The sequence below is a fragment of the Gorilla gorilla genome, chromosome 3, assembly GCF_029281585.2.
Source record: "Gorilla gorilla gorilla isolate KB3781 chromosome 3, NHGRI_mGorGor1-v2.1_pri, whole genome shotgun sequence".
In the NCBI taxonomy this organism is placed as follows: domain Eukaryota; kingdom Metazoa; phylum Chordata; class Mammalia; order Primates; family Hominidae; genus Gorilla; species Gorilla gorilla.
Window position 1 is genome coordinate 15,970,453 of NC_073227.2, and position 25,126 is coordinate 15,995,578.

General features: G+C 43.0%; 1 protein-coding gene across 6 annotated transcripts in view; it reads right to left on the reverse strand.

The window, feature by feature from the left end:
• Positions 1 to 25,126, reverse strand: part of STK32B (serine/threonine kinase 32B) — a 448,182-nt gene that overhangs the window by 55,538 nt on the left and 367,518 nt on the right. For 4 of the 6 annotated variants that reach the window (XM_019026104.4, XM_055384435.2, XM_019026107.4 and 1 more), the window contains exon 6: positions 22,490 to 22,579. The exons of the other annotated variants lie outside the window; for them this stretch is intronic. In XM_019026104.4, the coding sequence (XP_018881649.1) occupies positions 22,490 to 22,579 (90 nt within the window). The remainder of the gene's footprint in view (positions 1 to 22,489; positions 22,580 to 25,126) is intronic. 6 annotated transcript variants of the gene reach the window in all.

Here is a 25,126-nt window from a genome sequence, read left to right on the forward strand (position 1 = left end):
ACTAGGCCTGGAGTGCACTGTAGGGTCTAATTGTCTATGTGGGCTTCCAGGAACATTTTGTGAAATGTTGATTATTTCTAGTAAATTAATTTGCAGGCATAATTCCATTTTACAGTTGTCAGAGCAGCCGAAATCTGCCCCGGGGAGCCACAACCTGTTGTGATTAAAGCTGTCTCAACTCAGTTTCTAGATGGGCATTCACTCGGCATGGAAACAAGATCCAGGATGAGTTGACCTGGAGGCGCTGGCTGGGCAGCTACACACTCGAATCTGACCAGCAGCCACATTCTAGCTGCCCCCTGGCGATATTCTCCATTTGCTTCACATTTTCTAAGTGCACTTTCACCCATGGGCTCTCCTTTCCTCTTCACAACAGCCTCCGGGGACATGTTTTACAGGGGAGGTTCAGAGAGGGCCAGCAGTATGAAGAGGTCACACAGCCAGGAAATGCAAAGCTGAGATGCACCTTACAGGTCTGCTGAATTCCTGTTTGAAGTAAGGTTCGTCTCAACATTTCCTTCAGCACAAACTACATACTCAGTGCCACATAGTGGAATGGTGCACTTGGGAATTTGAGAACATGTCCAGTAGATTATTTGGTCCTTACAAAGGAACTGACATTGTGCCCTGGGAAACAGGAAGACCGCTGGTGCTGCTGGAGTTACTTGTTAGTGATAAGTGACTTACCTTCTCTTTGCCTCAGTTGTGTAGAATGTAGATAATAATAATGGTTTATTCACTGGGCTGTTGTGAGGATTAAGTAGATTAAATAAGATAATCTATACTAAGAGTTTAGCAGGATGCCTGGCCCGTAGTGAGTGCTCCATGAACATTAGGCATTACTAACAGTCAAATCACTCCAACCTCCGCTTCCTCTGCCATGCTTGGCCTCCCCATCATCCATCAGTTACCCAAACCAGAAATCTGGGAACCCTCCTAAATGCCATCCTCCTCAGCCTCATGAACAATCAGTCTCCAAATTCTGTGTGTTTTGTATTTTCAGCATCTTTTTGTCTGCCTCTTCCTATCGGTGATAGATCATCCTGACTCCAAAGTCAGTGATCACACTTGTTCATTAAGCATTGGATGAGTGAATATTTAATGCTTTCCTAGTACATGCTGGGCACTGAGCTGTGCTATTCCGAATCCCACCTGGATCCCACCACGGAGCCCGAAGCTGGGCTTCAGCCTACAGGGACTTCCTTCCCTGCACCAGAGTGTGTGCCTGTTCCTCTTCTCAGTCCTGAGCGCTTGAGAGAAAAGGAATCCCGTCATGCTGGGCCAGCCCACAAGCTCCAATAGCTCAGGGTGCACCCAGCAGTGCAGAATGGCTGTGTGTGCCTAGGTGTTCCCCATCAATCCTTGTCATTCCTGGCAGCCCCAAGTCCATTCAGAACTCAGGGTAGAAGCAGCAGCAGAGTGATCCTGTCCTGGCTGTCATGACCGGTCAAGTGACAAATGTCTGCAGTCCTAGAGAGGGTGACATTCCCTCCTCCCCCACACACTTGGAGCTGATGGTAGAACACAACAATATTGATGTCATAATCCCTATGCCACCAAAATGATGTCATTGGCTGTTCAGAATCCCAGCACTTAGACGTGAGAGAACTACACAGGTTTAGAGCTGGAAGGACAGGTGTGAACCACATATCTGAACGATAGCAACCGTGATTTGTCAGGTGCCATGTTAAGGATTGTATTACCTCTTTAATTCTCCCAACCACCCAACAGGATAAATGCTATGATGATCTTCATTTTTCTGATGAGGAGGCAGAGGCATTTGGAGATGTAGTGGGCCGAATCATTGCCCCCTAAAAGCTATGTTCAAGTCCTAACTCCTGGGACCTGTGAATAGGGCCATATTTGAAAATAAGGTCTTTGTAAATGTAATCAAGTATCTCAAGATAAAATCATCCTGGATTTAGATTGGGCCCTAAATCCAACGACTGATGTCTTTATAAGAGAAAGGAAAGATCTGAGACACAGAGAAGACGGCCATGTGAAGACAAAGGCAGACTGGAGCAATGCGGCCACAAGCCAAGGAACGCCTGGAGCTACTGGAAGCTGAAAGAGGCAGAAAGAATCCTCCCGTGGCTTCTGGGGGCACATGGCCCTGCTGGCCCCTTGATATTGGACTTTCAGCCTCCACAACTGTGGGAAAATGAACTTCTATTGTTTCAGGCCACTCAGTTCATAGTAATTTATTTTGCAGCCATAATAAATGAATACAAGGGGTAAGGAACTTGCCAAGGTCACCCAGTTAGCATAGCAGAGCTGGGATTAGCACCTCTTGGTTTTCTGACTCCAGGGTCCTTTCCCCTGTACTGGGCAACTGCCAGGAGTAATTGAGTTACCCGGGGATTGGTGCCCTGGTGCACCCTTCCACCCTCCTTCCTTCCCTCCCAGGGCCTGGTGCTCAGCTCAGTATACAGAAGGCACTTAATAAATGTGTGGACTGGCTCTTTCACCCTGATGCCATAGGGCTTGTCTGGCTCACTGATGTTTGCAACAGAGGTGGAAACAGCTCACAGCATCTCGAGATGTCAACATCGTAGGGCTGAAGGGTCCCTTGCAACTCATCGTGTTCTCCACACCTCCTTATTAGAATCGGACACTGGGCCTGGGGAGGAAGAGTGGCTTGCCTCAACCACCCAGTAGTACCCCTGAGGTCAAGTCTAGAATTCTTGGTCCTGACTCCTAGGTTCAGGGAATTCCCATGACTGTCACAGTGATATTCAGCTGCCAATTCTGCGTGATTCTAACTCCTAATAGCGCGTGTACCCTCCCTTCCTCAGCTTTGCTCACATGCTGCTCATGTTCTGATGCTCGTTTTCCCTTCTAGTCCCCTAGGAGCAGCATAGCTTCCCAGCTGGGCCTCTGGACCCAGAGAGACCTCCAATCTGTCCTTCTCACTGCTGACCAGGGAGTCAGTTTTATGACATGCCACAGATGATGGTATTCCCTGCTAAAAGATCTTCCCATCACGGTGGCTGTTTCCTAAACTGTGTTCCTTGCAATGCCGCTGGCTCCATGTCCTTCCAGCTCTAAACCTGTGTAGTTCTCTCGCATCTAAGTGCTGGGATTCTGAGCAGCCAATGACATCATTTTGGTGGCATAGGGATTATGACATCAATATTGCTGTGTTCTACCATCATCCTCAAAGCCTTTCGTGTGCTGATATGCTTTGGTGATGTTCACAGGGGCCCAACTCAGTAGCAGGCATGGCTTGGAAATGTATTTGACTTGATCCTGGAATCTTTCCTATTTTTAATTTTTGGTGGAACACAAGGTACTAGGGCTGGGGACCAGTCTGGCCCAGAGGGCAGTTCAAATCCACGGCCCAGCACTGAGGCCCCAAGCTGTCTTGTGCTGTCCTGCTTGCCTATGGCCACCCTGGCTCCATGCTGCGTGCTGTTCCTGGAACACCCTGTCTCTGTCTCTGTTCCTGACACTCTTTCCCAACTCACAGAAGGTGCAGCCCTAGGGTTTCGTCCTCCAGGAACCTACCATGTGCCAGACAAGGCTCTTCACAGGTACAGTGGACTCCTCAGAATAGGCCTCTGCTATTATCACTTCCTTACCATCTCCCTCCTGCCCAGGCTAGACAGGGGCTTCCTCATTTCCCCCATGCTCTTCATCTCCTCATGCATTTTTGCTTAGTTGTCTCCCTTTTCTCTTGACTCCAAGCTCCTTGAGGGCAGAGAGTGTTGTGTTCTCTCTGGTGCCTCATCCCCTGCCTGGTACCAAGAAGATACGCAGGAAAAATTTGTTAACTGACTAAATAAATAAACAGTCATAATAAAAATAGCAAACACTTCTACTGCCCTTGTTGTGTGCCAAGCACTGTCTAAGCTCTTTACATCCTGCTGATTAAAACAGTTAATCTTTAAGGAGCATCTGCTCTGTGCAAAGTCTTGTTTTAGGAGTACTGATTCATCTTTATAACATGGGCTTTGAGCTAGCTGCTCAGGATTCTTGCAGAGGAAGGAGCGAGTTGCTCTGGGACGACACAGAAAAGGCTGGGACTGAGGACCCCCTGGGGCACGTGTGTGATAAAGGCAGCTCTAGGGGCAGCCCTGGCTCACTGGGGCAGCAAACAACAGGTCAAGCAGATAATCGTGGTAGGTTGTGGTTATGCCCAGACAGGTAGTCCAGGGTCCAAAGCCTAGTTACACCTGCTTAGATTATAAATGAATAAAATTCCCCAAGGCCTTCCATGAAACAACAACAACAATTAAAGCTTCTTCCAATGCTTTGGTAAGGGGAATGGCCAACCCTGAATCTATTTATCAGCCATTGGAAATGCCAACTGTAACTGCCATCATGTCCACAGCATTCGTGCAGGGCTTTGTGGGGAACAGATGCCTCCACATGTCAGTCTTCCCATCCTTGAAGCACCATAGGCCATGGATGAAGAAGCTGAGGCCCACAGAGATTAGGGGGTATGTTCAGGGCCATGGAGATGAGTGAAGGAGCCCAGACCAGAAGGTCAGTCTTATAACTTTAAGGCCAGGGCTCAATACAGCTGTTCCACTATTATTACGATAGTGGCTTTAATGACAATGCCAATAGTTGCAATATTAGTGGGGCCATTTACTGAGTCTACTGTGTGCCAGAAGCTCTTCTTAATTCTTTACATATGCTATTCATGTCTTGGAAAAGCTAATGTTTAGAGAGCACCTCTAGATGCTAGGGACTGTGCTCAGTGTCTATGTGTTATCTCATGAGTGTCTATGTGTTATCTCACAAGGACCTTGTCAGGTGGGTACTACCTCCATTTCGGGAAGCAAAGGCTTGGAGAGAGTGGGTACCACATCTGAGGTGACACAGCTACTAAGGCTTATTTGAACCCAGTTCCATTCCCCAAGATCAACCAGAATGATGACAACCTAGTTCTGTCTCCTTCAAAGGCCATACATTTTCCAGCAATTATGCCATCTTTATAAACATGCTGAATATAAAAATCATATATCATATACATATATATATATACATGCACACATATAGCATATACTCTCTATGTTTTATATTCCAAAATTTCCTGATGTTCATAAACACTCTTAGTTTTGGTTGCAATTGAATTAGTCATCTATTAGTTTCGGTTCCAATTGAATTAGTAGATAAAAGAAGGATAATAAATGTGGTTTTGCTATTAATAAAAATGATATAAAATCCTCTTGAAACTGGATCTTGATTCACATTCCCTGACAGTGCCTGCTTTCTTGCCCATTGTCTTTCACTGCATGGGGTGCATGGTGCATGCTCTATGGATTCTTGTGAGTCCAAAATACACTGCGCGGACACTGGGCACCAGGGAACTCTGGCTGCCCTGCAATGGCCTGGAAAGATCAGCCTCACCTCCTGCTAACCATCTCTATCAGTGGTTGAGCAATTCTGCCAATGAAAGTTTGAAATGAAAAGTGAGTTTTGATGCCAAGGAGCATTAGGGCATCATATAATGGGCCTTCCAGAAAAGCAGGAACATGGGGCGTGAAATGAGAGATCGCCTTTCCTTCCCTCAGAAATGTAGATGTGCATGTGGTGGGATTTGCCCCCTCACTAACCACACAGAGTTTACTTCCTCATTAGACTAAAAATATGAAAAGCATACAATCACCTCCTAAAGTATAATTATTAGCCTGCTGCAGTGAGCTCTATGAATATTGCTGAAGGTTTTGATATTTGCAGTGGAGTGTGAAATGCTATTCAACATCTAGCCTGCGAGTTGACAGCCTTCCAGGATCTGTTTCCACAGGTGTTTGCTCTCTTCTTGACTGGGAACATAGAATTACTAAATTTTGGCCTAGAGGGGGCCTTCAAGGTAATTTCCTTCCTCCCTTAAATGTTATAGACAAGGAGGCCAAGTCCGAATGGAGGAGTTAAATGACTTCTGGCCCAGTTGGGACTAGAACCCAAGTCTCCTACCCACTGATACTTTCTTCAAGGCAAGACCATGTCTCCAGTTTCCACATCCTGGCTGGCAGGATGGCCAGATCTGGGTAGCTAACACCCACCGCACAGTTACACCTACAGGTCCCATGGGCACAACTCAACCTGTCTGAAGCAAGCTTTCAAACTGCCCCTTCTCCTGGGTTCTCAGTCTCAGCCACAAGGGTCTTTTCAGCAGCACAGTCAGAAAACTGGGAGTCAACTTCGACTCTAGGACTCTTTCAGCCTTTGTATTTGATCATTTGATTGGTCACCAAGACTTATTTTCCCTTCCAGAAACTTCCTCTCTATCCTCCTTTCTACCCTCTACTCTGGTCCTTTTTCATCTCTGTCTGGTCTCATTGTTGCTCCCTCAACCACTTGCCTGTCTCCAGCCTGGGGCTCTTTAATCCCAACTCCAACTGCCCCTGAGAGACTTGTAAGTAGTAGAATCAGTGAAACAAAGGGGTTACGAAAGTGGTAATTATTCAGGCCTGCAACTGAACCTCAGCTCCCATGCTTACTGGCACAATGACCTTGGGTAAGCTGCTTAACCTCTTATATGTACCTCAGTTTACTCATCTGTAAGAAGGAATAACAATGTCTGCTACAAAATCTTATTGTGAAGAGAAAACGGCTATGTATATCTTGATTAAGCACATAGTAAGTGCTCAATAAGTGGTATCTAGTATTATTGTTGTTATTATTCACATGTTCAAACTACTTGCTCAAAATCATTCCAAGTTTGCTATTTACTATGAATGAAGTTCAAGCTTTTTAGCATGAAAACTTCCTAAAAACAGGCCCCAGGCACCACCATATTTGGCCACTATTCTTATTACATCCATTATGCCAGCTTCAAAGAATAGGATATACTACATTTTGAATCATCAATGACTTTACCCTGCTTTTCATATTCATATTCATGAACTCCTCCTCATGAACTCCTATTCATACTTCAAGACTCAGACCACATTTCACCATGGAATGTTCATCAAGTTCCTTGCTATTCCTGTTTCCCATCTTACCCTCTCTCTTGGCAAACTATTAATACATCAATCTATGGTCTAGATTCTTACCAAACCTTTGCTAGTTCCTTATCATGCTATATTTTAATTAATAGTTACATGTCCATCTCCCCCACTGGGTAGCTCTCTGAAGGCAGAAACATGACTAAGTCAGCTCCAGATTCAAAGGGATTAGCATGTAGCTGATCTAGAAGTAGATGCTTAATGCATCATAGTGGCAAAGAACTTAAGTCACAGAGTTCTGGCTTTGAATCTCAATGGCTACCTTTGCTGGCTGTTTGTCACTGGGCAAGCATTTAACTTTTGAGTTTCAGATTCCATGGAATAATACTAGCCCTTACCCCATAATGAGACAACTTATTGACGCATTTACTTCAGAGATTGACACAAAGTAAGTTCTCAACAGATGTGAGCTAGTTTTTGTTATAGTAATTCATTATTACTGAATGGACAATGAAATGAATGCATAAATGGAAGCCCAACTCATCAAGGTAATGATTCAAGAGCTCTGTCATAATTCATTGCATTTAAGTGTGCCGAGAAGCTGTGGAAAGAAGAGATAAGTAGCATGCCTGGCCTCTCTCTTAATCCTTTGGGGGGTAATTTATATTTCTTTGACTCTTGGCTAGTCAAATGAACTCAGGTGTCACACGCTTACATATTAATTTGAGATAACATGAAACCACTGCATCAGTCTGATAATTTCTCTTTTTGGGGAGATGCTAGTAGCATTGCTAGCAATAGAAAACTCATTTCACTAAAGTATGCAAGAAAATGCTCAGCTGTTGACCATTAATATTTCACAGTTATGCATAAGAAGAAGAAGAGGAAAGAATGTTTAATTGGCTAATGAGTAAATACGTAAGCTCTGATAAAGGGCAGAAATAAATGATGCACCAGTATCAGAAAGCTACTTCATGTTAAATGTGTTCAATTCAACTAGTAAATAAAAAAAAAAAGGACTTTTGGAAGTTTTCATGGAGAAGTGATGTTCTAACTGGAAGCACAGAATTAGCATCAGTGCATTTTACAGTCAATATGTGAAACTTGAGATGAACTTCTAAATAGCACATGGGATGACAGAAAAGTTAGTTTATCCAGTACCACTCTCTTAAACGATTCCAAATTCTCTATTTATCCAAGGCAATTAATGTTCTTTAAAATTTTCCATTGAACTTGCTATAAAAAACCAAAAGCTATAATGTAGCACACAGGTAATACATGATCTGGCTCTACACACTTCTCAAGGGTTATCTTTCTTGCTGACTTTGCTCAGGTCACACTAGTTTTCTTTTGGTTCCATGGGCCAAGCTTCTTTTGCCTCAGGGCCTCAGCAAATGCAGTTTCATTTCCCTACCATGATCCTGGGATCAGACCATTAGTGGTTTCCTATTGCTGGGAGAAAGATAGGATCACCCCTAAGATCCCCAAGACCCATTGACACAGAGCCTATCTAAGACAGGCTGACCAAAGCAGCAGAGAACATTTACTCTCCCCACCCTCTGCCACATCAGCAAGTGTCAAGGAACTAGAAACACAAGCCTATTGCTAGAGAACAGGAGCACAGAGAGAGACCCTATTTAAGGCACAGATTCACAGAGAAACCCTAAGTCAAAGGTGGAACAGGAACATTGAGGAAAACACTTTGGTAACCACACTAAAACCCAACTCTAAAGCTGGTATTTTGAAAATAACCACAGAACAACAAAACTCAAGTCAAGCTCAACTACTAATTAGATTGACTCAATGCTACCTCCTCCTCCAAAGAAAACTAAACGCGTAGTAGTAAAAGAAACATGTCCATTTCCAGGCATAAACATTTTCCTTTACATCATGCAAAGATTTTAATAAAAAATTATCAGACACAGGACAAAAAAACAAAAACTCATTGTGAAGAGACAAAGAAATTAACAGAATCATACTCAGATATGAACTAGATGTCAGACCTAACAAACAACAAATTTAAAACATTTCAAAGGCTCTAGTGGAAAGGTGGACAGCATGCGTTAACAGACGGGGATTTCAATAGAAAGACAGAAACTATAAAAGCAGATGGAAATGCTAAAAACAAACAAATGCCAAAACATAGTGCCAGAGATAAAGAATGCTTCCAATAGGTTTATCAATAGACTTGAAGATAGGTCAAAAGAAATTGCCTGAAGTGAAACACTAAGAGACAACAGTGTGGTGTGGGATGGGGAGAATAGGGCATGGAAATATTGTGAGGGAAAATATCAAACGTCTCACTTCGGGTTTTGAAATCCCAGAAGCAGAGTAGAGAGAGAATGGGTCAAATATATATATATTTGCAGAGATAATGACCCAGAATTTTCTAAATATGATGAGTAATCAAACCACATATCCAAAAAGCTCAGAAAACACCAACCAGAGTAAATATCAAAAAGAAAACAAATCCAATATGCCTTGGTACATCATATCTAAAACCAAAGAGAGCGAGAAAATCTTGGAGTCAGCTGAAGGAAAAAAGCATATTACCTACAGAGGAACAGGGATAGGAATTACAGCAGATTTGCTGTCAGGAATACTACAAATCAGAAGCAATGGAGTGGCAATATTTAAGTGACTAAGGAAAAAAAAAAACACCCTCTTAACCCAGAGTTCTGTATCCAGTTAAAATATCTTGTAACAATATAAGGAAATAAAGATTCTTTTCCTTATATAAGCAAACCAAAAAAAGAAAGAATTCATTACCCGTAGATTTTAATAGTCAGAATTGTTAAAGGAAGTCCTCCAGGTAGAATGAATATAATAACAGCTAGAAAATTGAAGCCAAACAAAGAAAGAATAGGAAAATAGCAAAAAGAAGGTAAATGCAAAGTTTTTTTTATTTTTAACCACTACAAAATATAATTGACTATTTGAAGCAAAAATAAATTCAATGACTTATATATTTATAGTAAAAAGAGATGAATAGAATGAATTTGGGTATATTATAAGATTACACATGCTGTAACAGATTTAAGGTATTTTCTGATTAATTGAAGATGTATATTGTTTTTTAAAGAGGCATAAAAACTAAGCCAATGGAGAAATTAAAGTGGAATCATAAGTAAGGATCAACTAATCCAAAATAAGGAAGAAAAAGAGGAACAAAGACCAAATGAAACAAATACAAGAAAAGGCAAGATGATAGATTTAAATATTATCTCAATAATTATATTAAATATAAGTGGTCTAAATATCAATGAAAAGACAGATACTGTTAGACTGGATTTAAAAGACTGCCTACAAGAAATGTACTTTAAAAATAAAGACAAAGAGATAGGTTAGAAATAAAAGGATAGAAAAAGATATTATCAGCGATGTACTAGAGTAGGGTTATACTGGCTCACAAGAGCATACTGTTAGCATCTCTTCCCAACTCTGTGTTTGATGATGTCTCATTGCTAACTTGAAATCAGCCATGGTGGAGTCCTTATATCATGGAAATCAAAATCTATAAATTAGGGGGATTTGTTTATTCTTTACCAGAGAACTAGCTGTTAGACATTTACCAGCACACCACTGGATATGTCATGTAAACACGAACCAAAGGAAAGCTGAAGTGGCTGTATTAATATCAGGCAAAGCAGACTTTAGAACCAGGAATAAGAAGGACATTATATAATGATAAATGGGGCAATTTATCAAGAAGATGTAATGATCCTAAATGAAAAGCAAGGAAAAACAGAGAAATTTACAATCATAGCTGGGAATTCCAACACTTACATCTTAGTAATTGATATAAGAAGTAGACAAAAAATCAACAAAAATACATACAAAACCTGAGCAATGTTATCAAACAACTTGACCTAATTGACATTTATAGAACACAGGACCAAAGAAGACAATACATATTTTTGCAAGTTTGCATGTAATATTAACCAAGATAGATCATATCTAGACCATAAATTAAACTTCACCAGTTTTTAGAAAAGAAGTCATACAAAATGTTTTCTCTGATCATGACAGAATTAAACTGAACATCAATGAAAGATATATTAAAAATTCCCAAATATTGTCAGAAAAATGTTTTTTTGTTTGTTTTGTTTTTTTTTAGACAGAGTCTCACTCTGTTGCCCAGGCTAGAGTGCAGTGGTGCTATCTCGGCTCACTGCAAGCTCCACCTCCCAGGTTCACGCCATTCTCCTGCCTCAGCCTCCCGAGTAGCTGGGACTACAGGCACCCACCACTATGCCTGGCTAATTTTTTATATTTTTTAGTAGAGACGGGATTTCACTGTGTTAGCCAGGATGATCTTGATCTCCTGACCTCGTGATCCACCCCCCTCGGCCTCCCAAACTGCTGGGATTACAGGCGTAAGCCACCACGCCTGGCCTAGAAATGTTTTTAACTGAATGAAATTAAAAGCACAATATATCTAAATTTGTGGGATACAGCTGAAGCTGGACTTAAAACAAAATTTATAGCATTAAATGCTTATAGAGGAAAGTAAGACAAGTCTCAAATTACCTAAACTTCCACCTTAAGAGACTAGAATAAGAAGAATAAATTAAATTCAAAGCAAGCAGAGAGAAGGAAGGCATAAGAGATAAGAGAGAAAAAATTAAAATAAAAAATAGAAAAATAATAGAGAAAATCAATAAAGCAAAAACTGGTTCTTTAAAAAGATCAATACATTTGATAAACCTGTACTCTGAATGACCAGGAAAACCAGAGAGAAAACATCAATTACCAATTCAGGACTGAAAGAGGGGACATCACTACAGAATTTACACTCATTAAAAGGATAATAAGGGGATATTACACATAACTGTATGCCCTAACATTTGAAAAGTTAGATGAACTAGGGAAATTCCTTGAAAGACATAAACTACCAAATCTTATTTAAATTTACTTAGTTCTTGAAGAAACAGATAAACAGAATAGTCCCATGTCTGTTAAAGAAATTGAATCCACAGTGAAAAACTTTCCCTCAAAGAAAACTCCAGGCCCAAATATCTTCACTGCATACATCTACAAAATATGTGTAGAAATAATACCAATCTTGGGCATATTTTTTTTTAGAAAATAGAAGGGGAGGAAACACATCTCAACTACGTTGCCAGCATTACTCTAATACCAAAGCCACACCAAGTTGTTACAAGAAAATAGAACTACAGACAAAAATTCCTCAAGAACCTAGATGTAAATATTATGAACAAGATATTAGTACATTGATTCAAGGATTATATGTAAAAGATACTACGTTATGATCAAACAGGGTTTCTTCTGGGAAGGCAAGGCTGGTTCAACATTTCAAAGTCAGTCAGCAGTATTTCAACAGACTATAGAAGAGAAACCACAGGATTATCTCGACAGATTTAGAAATGCTATGTGACCAAATTCAACATGCATTTACGATTTTAAAAAACTGAATAAATTGGAAGTAGAAGGGAACTTCTTCACCTTATAAAGAACTGCAAAAACCTTATAGTTGACATCATAATTTAAAACTTCAGCTTTTAAAAAAGACCGTTAAATTGGTCTAAGTACAGTGGTGTTTACAACTAATTGATCACAAGTGGTAACAAATTTCTCTGTTCCTTTAGGAGTCCCACTGCTTCACTTGAATAGTAAAACAAATAAAAATAAATTTAAGAAGACTCTTTCAAGATAATAGAAAGACAAGCCACTGACTTGGAGAAAATATTTTTAGAATATATATCTGATAAAGGAATTCTATCCAGGATATATTTTAAAACTCTCAAAATGAAATAAAATAATCCAGTAAATGTTTGTTTCTTTTCCTTTTTTTTTTTTTTGTTTAGATGGAGTCTCGCCCTGTTGCACAGGCTGGAGTGCAGTGGTGCGATCTTGGCTCACTGCAACCTCCGCCTCCTGGGCTTCAGACTCCTGAGTAAGTGGGATTACAGGTGCACACCACCACACCCAGTTAATTTTTTGTATTTTTTAGTAGAGACAGGGTTTCTCCATGTTGGCCAGGCTGGTCTCGAAATCCTGGTCTCAAGTGACCCACCTGACTCAGCCTCCCTAAGTGCTGAGATTACAGGCATGAGCCACCACACCCGGCCAAAATAATCCAATAAATTAACAGGCAAATGATTTGAACATACATTCCACACAGAAAATATATGGATGGCAAATAGGCAAGCAAAAAGATGCTCAACACCATTAGTTACCAGGGATTTGCAAACTGAAATCACGACTGACCTATTAGAATGCCTAATGACCTCAACGATGGGACAATACCAAGTACTGGCGAAGACACAGAACAACCGGGTCTCTCATTCGCTGCTTGTGGGAATGGAAAGTGGTCCAGCCATTCTAGAAACCAGTTTGGCAGTTTCTTACCAAATGATCCAGCAATCTCACTTCTAGGTAATTATTCCAGAGAAATGGAAATTTAAGCTCATATAAAACCTGTATGCAAATGTCCATAATGGCTTTATTCATAAATATGTAAAACTGTAAACAACTCAGGTGCCCCTCAACTGATGAACAGATAAACACGTGTATGTATATCCAGCAATAGGAAGGGACTACTGATACACACGCCATGAGTAAATCTCAAATACATCATTCTAAGTGAAAAAGCCACATTCAAAAGGCTGTATACAATATGATCTCATTTATATGACTTTCTGGAGTAGGCAGAATCATAGGGGTAGAAAATCAATTGCTGGTTGCCAGGGACTGGGAATGAGGAACTTTTGTGGGGGTGATGGTACCCATCTGTATCTTTATAGTGGTGGTGTTTATCTATGACTGTATGTGTTTGTCTGAATTCAGAGAGCTATACACTAAGAGTACATTTTACTGCATGAAAATTATTCCTCAAAACTAAGCATCTCAAACTCCATATTTATCAGTTTGGTGATTTTTAAACTGACTGTCTCCCTCACAAACAGCCAAACCAATGAGGGTAGGAATACTTATGTTTTATTCACACATGTGTTTTCAGTCCATAGAACAGTGCCTAGCATGTAGAAGGTGCTCAGCAAATCTCTGCTGAATGAATGAATGAATGAATGAATGAATGACTTGTTCTCAGGAAAGATAATGGACAGTGGAGCCTCACTGACCTAGGGCCAAATGCCGGTTTTGTCACTTTCTCTGGGAAGCAAACTTCACTTTCCCTGGCCTCAATAATATCTACAAGGAGTGCACAGCACTGCCATGGTGGCCCCACTGTCACAGGATCCTTGGGGTGTTGCTTCACCAGCCGGAAATTTCTGTGGCTCGTGGCACCTTCACCTGCATTTTGCTTGGGTCTGAATGGCTCATTCTGCTCACTTGGCCTGGCAGGCTGCACTCAGCTTGTGCTACTGGTCCAGATCCCAAACCTCCCAAGAGCAAGCCAGGCACAGAGCCATGAGGGTTGTGTGAGCGAGCGAGCATGGGGTCCAGCCACTGCACACAGCTAGGCATGCTGGCTGTGGCGGGGTGAACAGCTCCAGGCACTGGCACGAGCGCCGGCTCCCTCCAAGGCTGCGTCTGGACCAGGCATACCGCAAGTGGCTTCCACTGTGGCCACTGGGGAACTTGGTGGTGCCCAGAAGCCTGGAGATGCCAGGAACTGCAGAGCCCCAAAGAGGGCATCACAGCCCTGGCTTGGGGAGCTCCTAAGTCTGGGCTCCCTGTAGGGCTACAGCACTTCTCTCCTTCTCCCTTCTCTCCTTCTTGTGTTCACAACGTGGTGAGCAGGGGGCATATTTCAGCCCTGTTTGTGTTATAGCTCTTTCACTCCCACCATTCAGCAGGTCCCAAGTTCTTGTCCTGTGTCCAGGAAGAATGAGGTACATGGACAACTGGAGGGTAAGCAACGCAAAGAGGTGCTTTATTGAGCTACAGTACAGCTCTCAGGAGACCTGAAGTGGGTAGCTCCTTTCCACGGGCAGATTGCGCAGACGTCTGTTCAGCTCTCAGCTGGGAGGAGACCCACAGCGGGTAGCTCCTCTCCGCAGGCAGGTTGTCCCAACATCTGTCCCAGTCTGGCTCAGTTTGGGGTTTTTATGGGCTTCAGAGGGGAGGAAGTATGTGCTGATTAGTCCATGGGTGGCCATGGGTGGGCCTGGAAAAAGCATCAGAAGTTCTCACTCCGGTCAGTGGAACTGGTGACCCAGCCCCCAGGCTTCAGACCATCCCTGGCTTGAAAGTGGGGCTTCATGGGGACCCACTCATTTCCACCTAGTAGCCTGTCTGCCTCCTGCCACTGTTCATGGGGGCCAGGCTGTTTGTGCTGATGGGTTTCTGCAGGCCAATTCTGAGCCACCCTCAGCACCCCTTCAGCCTCTCTCTCATGCTTGTTGGTGCCCAATGTCCAAAGGGGGCCAAGGTAGCAGGGGGCTGGCATGTCAGTGCTGCCCTGAGCATGTGCATACCTGGCTGGTATATACCCAGGCTTGGCCACAACCCCACTCTGAAATCAGAGTGGGTACCAGGAGCAAGGCGAGTCCAGGCAGCAGGAACAGGTGCCCCTGTGCCTACGAGGGGAATGGGGTTTCCCTGAGAGCACAGGGATGCCCAGGTCTGCAGCTGCAGCTGAGTAGCTACAGCTGCACCCAGGAGGGCAGGAATCCCGCCTCTCCAACTCACGAGGGGGCGGCAGGGCTTCCACCTGTTCCTGGCTCCTGTTGGCTCTGTGGAGCATGGAGCCCTGGCTGCGCCTCCTGCACTGCAGACAGGCCTCTGCTTCCATCACTACCACCATCCCTCTGGACTCACTGCAGTGTCCTGGGGGAAGGGAACTGACATTTGGTGAGCACTGACAATATAACAGCCCCATCATCTCCCTAGTGCACCCACCATCCCCTGGCCAAACCAGCCTCTGCAGTGAACTGGGATTTGGTTAGTCTGTTTCTGCAACTAGAGTGTGAGCTCCATAAGGCAGGGGAATGTTGGATTTGGCTCTGTGTTCCCAGTATTTAGCATACACTAAATAATTATCGAACTATTAGCAATCAGAACAACAACAACATTAATATTGGCTACTGGTTGTGAGTAGTTACCTTTCATCAGGCATTATGCTATATGCCTTCTATAATTAATGTCAATAAATCCTCAAAGCAACCTCCTGAGGCTGACTGCATAAACCATTAATCCCATTTCTCAGACGAGGATTCTGAGAGGTCCTGTGGTTCAGTGGCCAACATTTCCTGAGTGTTCATCATGGTAAGTGCTTTATGTGCACTATGTCTGGTAATGAGAATCACCCAGGTTCACTCAGCCACTGAGTGGAAGACACCCAGCTGCCTCATGCTGAAGCCCACACTTCACCTGGACCATCCCCCTTGAACCTGACCCCTAATGCTTTCCTGTTACTCATCTGTTTCTCCAAGGTCACCACCCTTGAGGCCCTAATCCTATGAGTCTGATCATAGTGGTCTCCAGCACTGAACCTTCCACTGGTTCCCTAGGCTCTTACCACAGCATTCAAGACTCCTGTGCTTTGCCCTGTCTGCTCTCACCCTCCCCACCTCCTCTTGTCCTAGAAGCTGTAAAACAATGGAGCTGCCAAGTTCTCCCTTCACACAATGGTGCTTCACTCCCCAATGCCTTTGTATGGGTTGTTCCGTCTGCCTAAATGCCCTCTCTCTATCGTTACCCAACAGAGCACATCCTTAAAGTCTAATTCAGATTGTCACCTTCTCCAGGAAACTGTCTTAAAACTGTCCAAAAAGATCTCATTTCCCCCTCTTCATGCCAGAAGCACCTCCTTCCAATAGCCACACCATCGTCCTCCTTGACTGTGACCTGTGTACAACTATGTTCATACAATCTGTGTGAGGACTGGGAGAGCAGTATTCCCCTCTGCAGCCCCAGTGCCTAACTAAGCCCGGTACCTCCTAAACACTCAGTAACTGTTTACTGAATCAATGCCTTGCTCTTCATTTCACCTCAAATTAATAAACTCTGAAGCCCCACGTGGCTGCTGGGACATTCTGACTTCTAATCTGGCACATTTTAGAGAGATCTTTTTTTTCTCCAATTGCAAATTCCATCTGCTCTTTCAATTAATGAAAATTCAGCCCTATGCAAATTTTTCTTCCGGGATCATCTTTTGTGAGTTACCTCTGGGAGCTTACTCATCAGCCCATTTTATGAATCTGTGTTGGGAACATTCTGGGAACTTGTTATTGGGCCTTTGAACTGAACAGCTCAAGTGAGTGAAATAAACAAACCTGCCACTTGGCATTAGGAATTTACAGCCCCAGGAGCTGCAAGATTTGACTTTATTGAGAGAGCTCTCCCTTAACTCCATCTTCCCCACTAAACTCCCACTGCCTGGTACTATTCCCCAACTACAGTGTCTGAAAATACAACCATTAGGAAAATCAGCTGTGTCCTCTAAAGCCTATAAAAATCTCTTCCGTACATTTGGCCATTAAGTCAGGCCTGAAGCTTTTCTAATTGGAAAAGCTTTTTCCATCAGTAACCCTGACTCTCACAGACAGCTGGGACAATGAACTTATTTCTTGGCTGAGAAAGTCGTCTTTATAACTCAGGAGCTCAGTGTCAAAAAGGCAGCTTGGTGTAGTAGCAAAAGCATAGACTTCAGATCAAAATAGACTTGGCTTCAAATTCTGGCTCCTTCACTGACCAGCTGTGTGGCCCTGGGCAGGCTAATTAACCTCTCCAGACCTCTGGTTCCTCACACATAAAATAAGAGATGTAGAAACATCGTGTGAATCTTCTGAGGATTAAATGTGAAGACAGGCAGGTAGCGAGGTCCCAATACAGGTCAGATTTCTTCTCCCTTTTGAAAGCAGGGCCATGGAGGAGAGTGCCCAGCTGGGTCCCCATGGCTCTGCTTTCCTGGAGACCAAGAACCTGGACTGGGCTGCCTCAGACAGTGTGAGGCAGGAGCAAGGTCAGGAAGCCCCAGGAGAGCCTTTGAGGAGGCTCGAGTGAGTCTGTTAGGCATGGTGCCACATGCAGGCAGAGACATCAGGGCTGGTAGAAAACTGCCTTGAACTTGGCCAGGTGTGGTGGCTCATGCCTGCAGTCCCAGCACTTTGGGAGGCCGAGGCAGATGGATCACCTGATGTCAGGAGTTCAAGACCAGCCTGGCCAATGTGGTAAAACCTTGTCTCTACTAAAAATGCAAAAATTAGCCGGGCATGGTGGCTCATGCCTGTAATCCCAGCACTTTGGGAGGCCGAGGCTGGTGGATCACGAGGTCAGGAGATTGAGACCATCCTGGCTAACACAGTGAAACCCCGTCTCTACTAAAAATACAAAAAAAATAGCCAGGCGTGGTGGCGGGTACCTGTAGTCCCAGCTACTTGGGAGGCTAAGGCAGGAGAATGGCGTGAACCCAGGAGGTGGAGTTTGCAGTGAGCAGAGATCATGCCACTGCACTCCAGGCTGGGCAACAGAGCAAGACTCTGTCTCAAAACAAAAACAAAAACAAAAAACAAAATACAAAAATTAGCCAGGCGTGGTGGCATGTGCCTGTAATCCCAGCTACTTCGGAGGCTGAGGCAGGAGAATCGCCTAAACCTGGGAGGCGGAGGTTGCAGTGAGCCAAGATCATGCCATTATACTCTAGCTTGGGTGACAAGAGTGAAACTCTGTCTTAAAACAAAACAAAACAAAACAAAACAAAACAACACAAAAAAACTGTCTCGAACTTCTCCAGTGGTCCAGGATCTACACTCCTTGACATCAATTTGCTTTTCGGAAACAGCGTGAAAGCAGTCAGAACGAATCGGTAGGAATACAGAGGAGGCTTCTAATGGGAGCTGCTGCCCTTACCTGGCATCTCTCTTCTCAGCACTCCCCTGTGGGATGTCCCCCTCAGCCTCCACGTGCCCCTTCCAGCACAGCACTCTTGAGCCTCAGAATCGGTTCTCTGCCTTCCTGCATCCTCCTTGGGGGATCCTGTCCACTTCCATGGCTGTGCTGCATCTCAGTGCTGGCAAGTTCTCCATCCACATGTCCAGTCTGCATCATGCCACTTCACAAACCTACTGCTCTTGCTGTGTCCCCTACAGAGTGAGCACCACTCTGCTGCACAATCCAGAGACCCAAGAAGTTGCCTTTGCCCCCATTCTCCATCCCATCAGTTGCTGAATCTCGCCCAGTTGATCTCTCTTGAATCTCAAGGCAGTGACCTCTTTGGTCAGACTTGCCCCAGCTCCAGGTCCTTCCAGAAAGCGATCTCAGAAAGGTCGTCAACAAAAAAAGCCTTGTTGGAGCAAGTGTTCAGGCTCCCATGAAGACTACTTGTAAGTGAGTGAATTCACTTATATGGATATCTGCTGGTATTTTGGCTAAAAAGGAGTTGCTGTCATGGGAGGCCAGGTTGAGATATACTTCAGAACTTGGGTTTTGGAGTCACATTGACCTGGGTCTGACTCTTGCCAACAATGTCAACATGGGGAAGTCACCCAACCTCCTAAGCCTCCATTTCCTTAACTCTAAAATGGAAAGAAATACTTGTGTCTATTTCATGTTCAAGGGCATTAAAAGAAGTTATAGGTTATAGTTAATGTGCCTGGCTTCATGTTAAATGAAATTATAGGTGGAAAGCACTTAGCTCGGTACCTGACATACAGTAAATACCCAAAAGCAAGTTGCCTTTTATACCATTGCAGGTATTTATAGCCAAACTTCATTTATTCAATTTATTAATAAATCAAAGATTAATGACATGAGTAGCGGATTCTAGGGAGATGACAGTATAGATTTTGAATCTCCCCAAATCTGCATATAAAACAGAGCAAATAGATCGCTAAACCAAAAACTCATGGATGCATTTGCTACAAAAATAAGTTCTCCCCACAACCCTCAAAATACAGGTGGGTAGCAGCAAAACACAACAGTGACAAGAAGCACATGGTAGTGATTTCTACACGGAAAGAAACCAAAAGAAGCAACAAAGCAGCATTCTGTGGACCAGAAAACAAAGAACTCCAAAATACTCAGCAGGTATTCACTGGGAAACACAGACAACCACTTTGAGAACAGCGGCTGAAGCTGGTAGGAGTTTGTCCAGTCTAGTATCAGGGGCATTGAAAGGGCTCTTGATAAATTCTGAAGGAGACTGAAGAGTCTGGGACATCAAAAGTCTATAATCCACCCAGCCCCAACTCCTTCCAGGAAAAAGCCCCAAGGAAAAACTGTGTGAAGTAGAACCAAACTGCATCAGGACAGAGACCCTACAGACAAAGGAAAGAGGAACTCCAGATAAAAATGGGAGAGGAGAACAAAGCCAGGAAACCTGGATAGCAAGCTGCCTTAGATTTTGACACTTCACCAAACAACACAAGAGATAGGTCTGTTAAGTTAGGAATGCTATCCTGGACCACACCATCTTCTAAAAGTTTAGAAAAATAAAGTTCACATAAAATGAGCAATTTCTACCCCTCTCTCCTGCTGGAGGCCCCTCAGCTGGCTCTATTTTGATCTCAAGTCTAAAGGTGGAATTTATCCTTCCAGGGAAATAGTCATTTCTTTTTAAATCTGTAAGGAAGACAATAAGAAGGTTATAGTGGGTCCCCAAAAACCTAGTGTTCATGAAGATAGATTGGAACTTAGGCTTTGCCAAGGGCTCAGGGAGGTCTCTTCTTCCTCGGGCCATGTGGAATTCAAATCCTCCACCATGTCCAAACTAAGCCTCCTCCCCCACTGCAATACCCATGTGCAACTCTAACTCCTCCAGGCGGTTTAAGGCACTGTTTATGCGGTCAGGGAAGAAAGATTTTGGTTGTTTAATTCAATATACAGTGCCCTAAAAGGCACAACCTGGCCAGAGTTAAGTGAGGCCAAACTGAGAACAGGGCATTTTCACTGCTGAATGACAGACAGCAGCAGAGAGTTCAGCCAAGATGGCGGACTCCTCATCCCAGTGGTTAGTTTTCTGCGGCAAAAGTTGTACCTCTGGTTAGGTACCGCCTATAAATGCTTCATCCAGTTACCAGATTCTATGCTTCCTAAGGCCTCCTTCTTCCATTTGAAAAAGGAAAATAAAAGGAAAACATTAATAGCAGTAGCCATTGGAAGAAAGATATGGAGAAATATGGGCTTTAAATGTTTGTGCACCTTTGTGCAGCACTGATTACATTTTCTAGCCTTAAACATGTATTTCTTATATCATTTGCAATGGTAAATGGGGATTATCTAAGCATAAAACTCATGCATATGATATATTAATAATCATCAACAATTACTGAAACAAAAGAGCAACAGAAAAGTATCAAAGTCAAATTCCATACCAAGTTATTATAAGTAAAAGGAGAATGAAGAGCAGAATAACATCACTGCAATAAAAACACACAGAAAGATGTGCTGATAAAACAGAATGAAACTATAGCCTACATTTCAAAAGAGTTAAAAGACACAGTGATGGGTTGTTTCATCAATGGTTCCCCAGTGCATCAGCCTTCTGATAGCCATGCTCCATGCAGTTCCCTTCCACGTGGTTGGCTATGTGACTTGCCTTGGCCAACAGAACACCAGGAAATGTGAAGCAGACAGAGTCCTGATAAGCATGGGGGAACTGGCTCTACCATCTTGAAACTACATGTGAGGAAGCACACTCTAGCCACTTTGATGATGAAAGACCACATAGAGAAAGAGTGATATGTTCATCTCAGCTGTCCCAGCTGAACCTAGCTCCCAGCTGACCTACCAGTTGAATGCATCTTCATGAGTGAGCCCAGCCAAACCTGAGGAAAAACCACTTGGTCAACCAAAAGAATTGTGAGAAATAAAGTTGTGATTGTCTTAAACCACTATGTTTTGACACAGTTTGTTACACAGTAATTGATAACAATATAGACATTCAGAATTAACACGTAATAAAGACATTAACAAAATTATATAAGACATGAAAAACAACATAAATTAGAATAAAAAACTCAGAAATCAGGTGGGAGAACTTAGGGAGAAATAAATAAAGGGAAAATGATTTCAGAAATGAAGACTTCAGTAGCAAACACACAAAACAAATAAACACAATAGATAATGCCTTGGGAGAAGAGAAATATAACAATGAGAACATTTTTAAAGAAATGAAGGAAGAGGTAATAAAGATTTGAGGGACACTGACAAATGTTGAAGATTGGCAAAGAAGATCCAGCATTCAGATAAGAGGCATCCATAACCAAGAAGATAAAAACAAGAGAACAGAATGCAAACTAAAAACAGTAATTCCATAAAAATTCCTTAAAAAACCATTTAAAACTACATATTGAAAGAACACTGTGTGCTTAAGAATATAGACCTGGAATGACCACCACCAAGTTAAATTCTGGAAAATACTGAACATAAATGTAAAAGAAAATACTTGTTTTGTTTGCCACCCTCTCAAGCCTGAGCCATGGCTCTCTGGCTGAGCAGGAGTTCTCTAGAAAACCAAGAGGAGAGGGGTTGTCTAGCAGAGGAGACATCTTGGAAAAGGTCCAGAGCTTCGAGGGAGCATTGTATCTACTGGGAACTGTGGAACCTCATGTGAGCATGGGAGGGTATGTGGCAGCGGGCAGTGGCAGATGAAACAAGAGAAGGATGCTGAGTCTTAGGCAGTGAGCCTGATCACATGAAAAGAAGGGGCCTGGAACACTCACCCATGTAGGGCTTGGTGCCAGCCATGGAGGAAGCCCTTTCTGCTCCTTTCACTACCGTCGCTATGTTGAAGTCTGTAATGTGAACATGTCCTGCAAATACAGAAACAGAAACTCCAGTTAGCATGGGCTGCAGGCAGCTGGGTTATTTAAAGCTGTGGTTTGCAAGGTGGGATACCGTGAAGAAAACATTAGAACTTCTATTTATAATACTATCGTATCTGATACTTTAGAAATGTTTATTTTGAGTGCATGTTTCAGAATATAAATTCATTTGGTAACTTATGCATATTATTTTTACATAAATATATTGAGGGGCATGATACATTTTTTATGGATTAAAAGTTTGGAGACACTGATGTGGAGAATTAAAGCTCCTAGAAATAAATGAGACAGGTCACTCCAGACGCCTTCTCTCAGGAAAACTGTAGGTGGGCTATGGCTGGGGCAGGGGTGGGTGAAGAGGATTCTCCCACCCATAGGACACTGCTTGTTCTGCTGTTTGTCTGCTATGGTCACTGGAGACCTTAGTACTGTACTTGAGGAATTTAGTAGGCAGAAGGCTAGGGAGTTGAGACCACCTTCCATCCAGGCTGAAGTGATGGCAGCAGATGGGCATGGATAGGCTGGGTGCACCTACAAAGTAGGTGTTCAAGAAACATGACAAGGAAGGAAGAGGGAAAGAGAAGAAGGGAAGGAAACTAAGTGATGTGCAGATAAAAGAGGGAAACAGAAGAGAAGGAAGGAAGGGGACAGGGAGGAAGGAAACACCCAAATGGTCAGTACTTGTTTTTTGGGAAATTTCGGTCAGTACTTGCTTTTTGGGGAATTTGGTACATATAAGACTCCAGCTCAGAGAGCCTTGGATAATAGTTATAACTGCAATTACATTTCTCTCTATTTGTCTGTCATCACATTATGTGAAAATGGCTGGCTGGATTTTCACCAAACCTGAGAGTGGCATTTGGCATGTGGGACTTAAATGCATAGATGGGTGGCACATGCAAAATTGAGTTTGAGGGACTTGGAAGGCATCACCAAGAGATGGGAAAACACATTCTGGAGCAGGTGCATTGAGGCATGCTGAGAAGCCTATGGGACTACATATGGGAGGGGCATGCCTGATGTGATCAGCTACAGTGGACAAAAAAAGCACCAGCAGATTAACATACAACCCTCTAATCTCAGACTCAACTGCCAGCACTGACATGTGAACAAGCTGCTCAGCCAACTATCTGTCCAGTGATCCTAGGTGAGATGCAGCAGCAAGGTATTTATTCAGTGAGGATCCATAATACTCTTCAGATACTTGTGGATGAAGCTTAAGTCACCCAACCAGGTCTTTGCTGGGATGCACAGTATTCCTACATAGGCAACATTCCTAGAACATACCCAGGCTGCTTTAGCCTCTGGGGCTTCCTCAGGCCCCTCCCTGTGGCTGCAATGAGTATGTCTCCATTCAACCATCCATGGTCCTGTCTGAAAAGTGGCAGTGTGTAGTAGTAGTTGGGTGCACACACTCTGAGCCAGACTGCCTTGGTTTGGGCCTCAGCTTTGTTGGGAGTAGCTGTATAACCTTGGGCAAATAACTTAATCTCTCTGGGCTTCAGTTTCCTCAAATATAAAATGGGATGATGATAATAAAATACCCATCTCAGAAGGCTGTCACAGAAATCAGGGAGTGTACACACATGAAACGGACAGAGTGATGCTGACATGCAGGAAGTAGGGAAGCTTCTCATAAGTGTTTGCTCTTAGCATTATTATCCTGCCAAGGAGTGGCTCAAAACCCATCTTCTCCAGCCAGGACGAATCTATCTCCTGCACCCTCCTATTCCCTTATTTCTAATACCAACAAGAAAGCAAACTCATTACTGTTTTGCACTTTGAGGCATGTGAAAGTGAGTGTATGTTGTAGTCACTGCTGTACCCCACACCCACATAGTTCCAAACAGAGTGACACCTGTCAGCATTGGAGAGGACTATGAAGCCTTCACATATGGTTTTTGTTTGGTTTTCTTGCGCCTTCTCCCTCTTTCAAAAGTTTGGTATTTTCATTATGAAAGTGATGCCAGCTCATTAAAATAAGTGAAAGAATACAGACATGTTTTTGGGTTACCCCTTTAAGCCCCTCAATGTCTCTCCCACCCCCATGTAATCAATCACACAATTCATCTGGCTCCTCCATGATTTCTCTTTGCTTATGCAAATGTATATCCATATATATGGGGGCTTTGGTTTGTTCTTGCAAACCAAATGAGATCATACTTCATGGGTCACTCTAAAAATTACTTTTGAATTTAGCCATGTATCATGGAGTGTGCCTAAGAATATATACCCACAATGCCCCCCAATGTCCCCCAAGCTAGTATACGTAGGTCTATCTATGACATCCACAATCCTTTATCCTCCATTCTAAGTCCAATTTTTTACACAATTATTTTGGTGGTAAGATTTGACCCGAAAGATTCTTTTTTAGTTTTATTTACTCCATTTTGGATGAATATCCACGTTTTGCTGTAGAAATATTAATGTATTTGATTACAAGGTGTTCCTCCAAACCTGTATGGAGTATTACATAGTATAAAAATATATTATTTAAGATATTATTACATATTATGTGTTAAACACTTTATATTA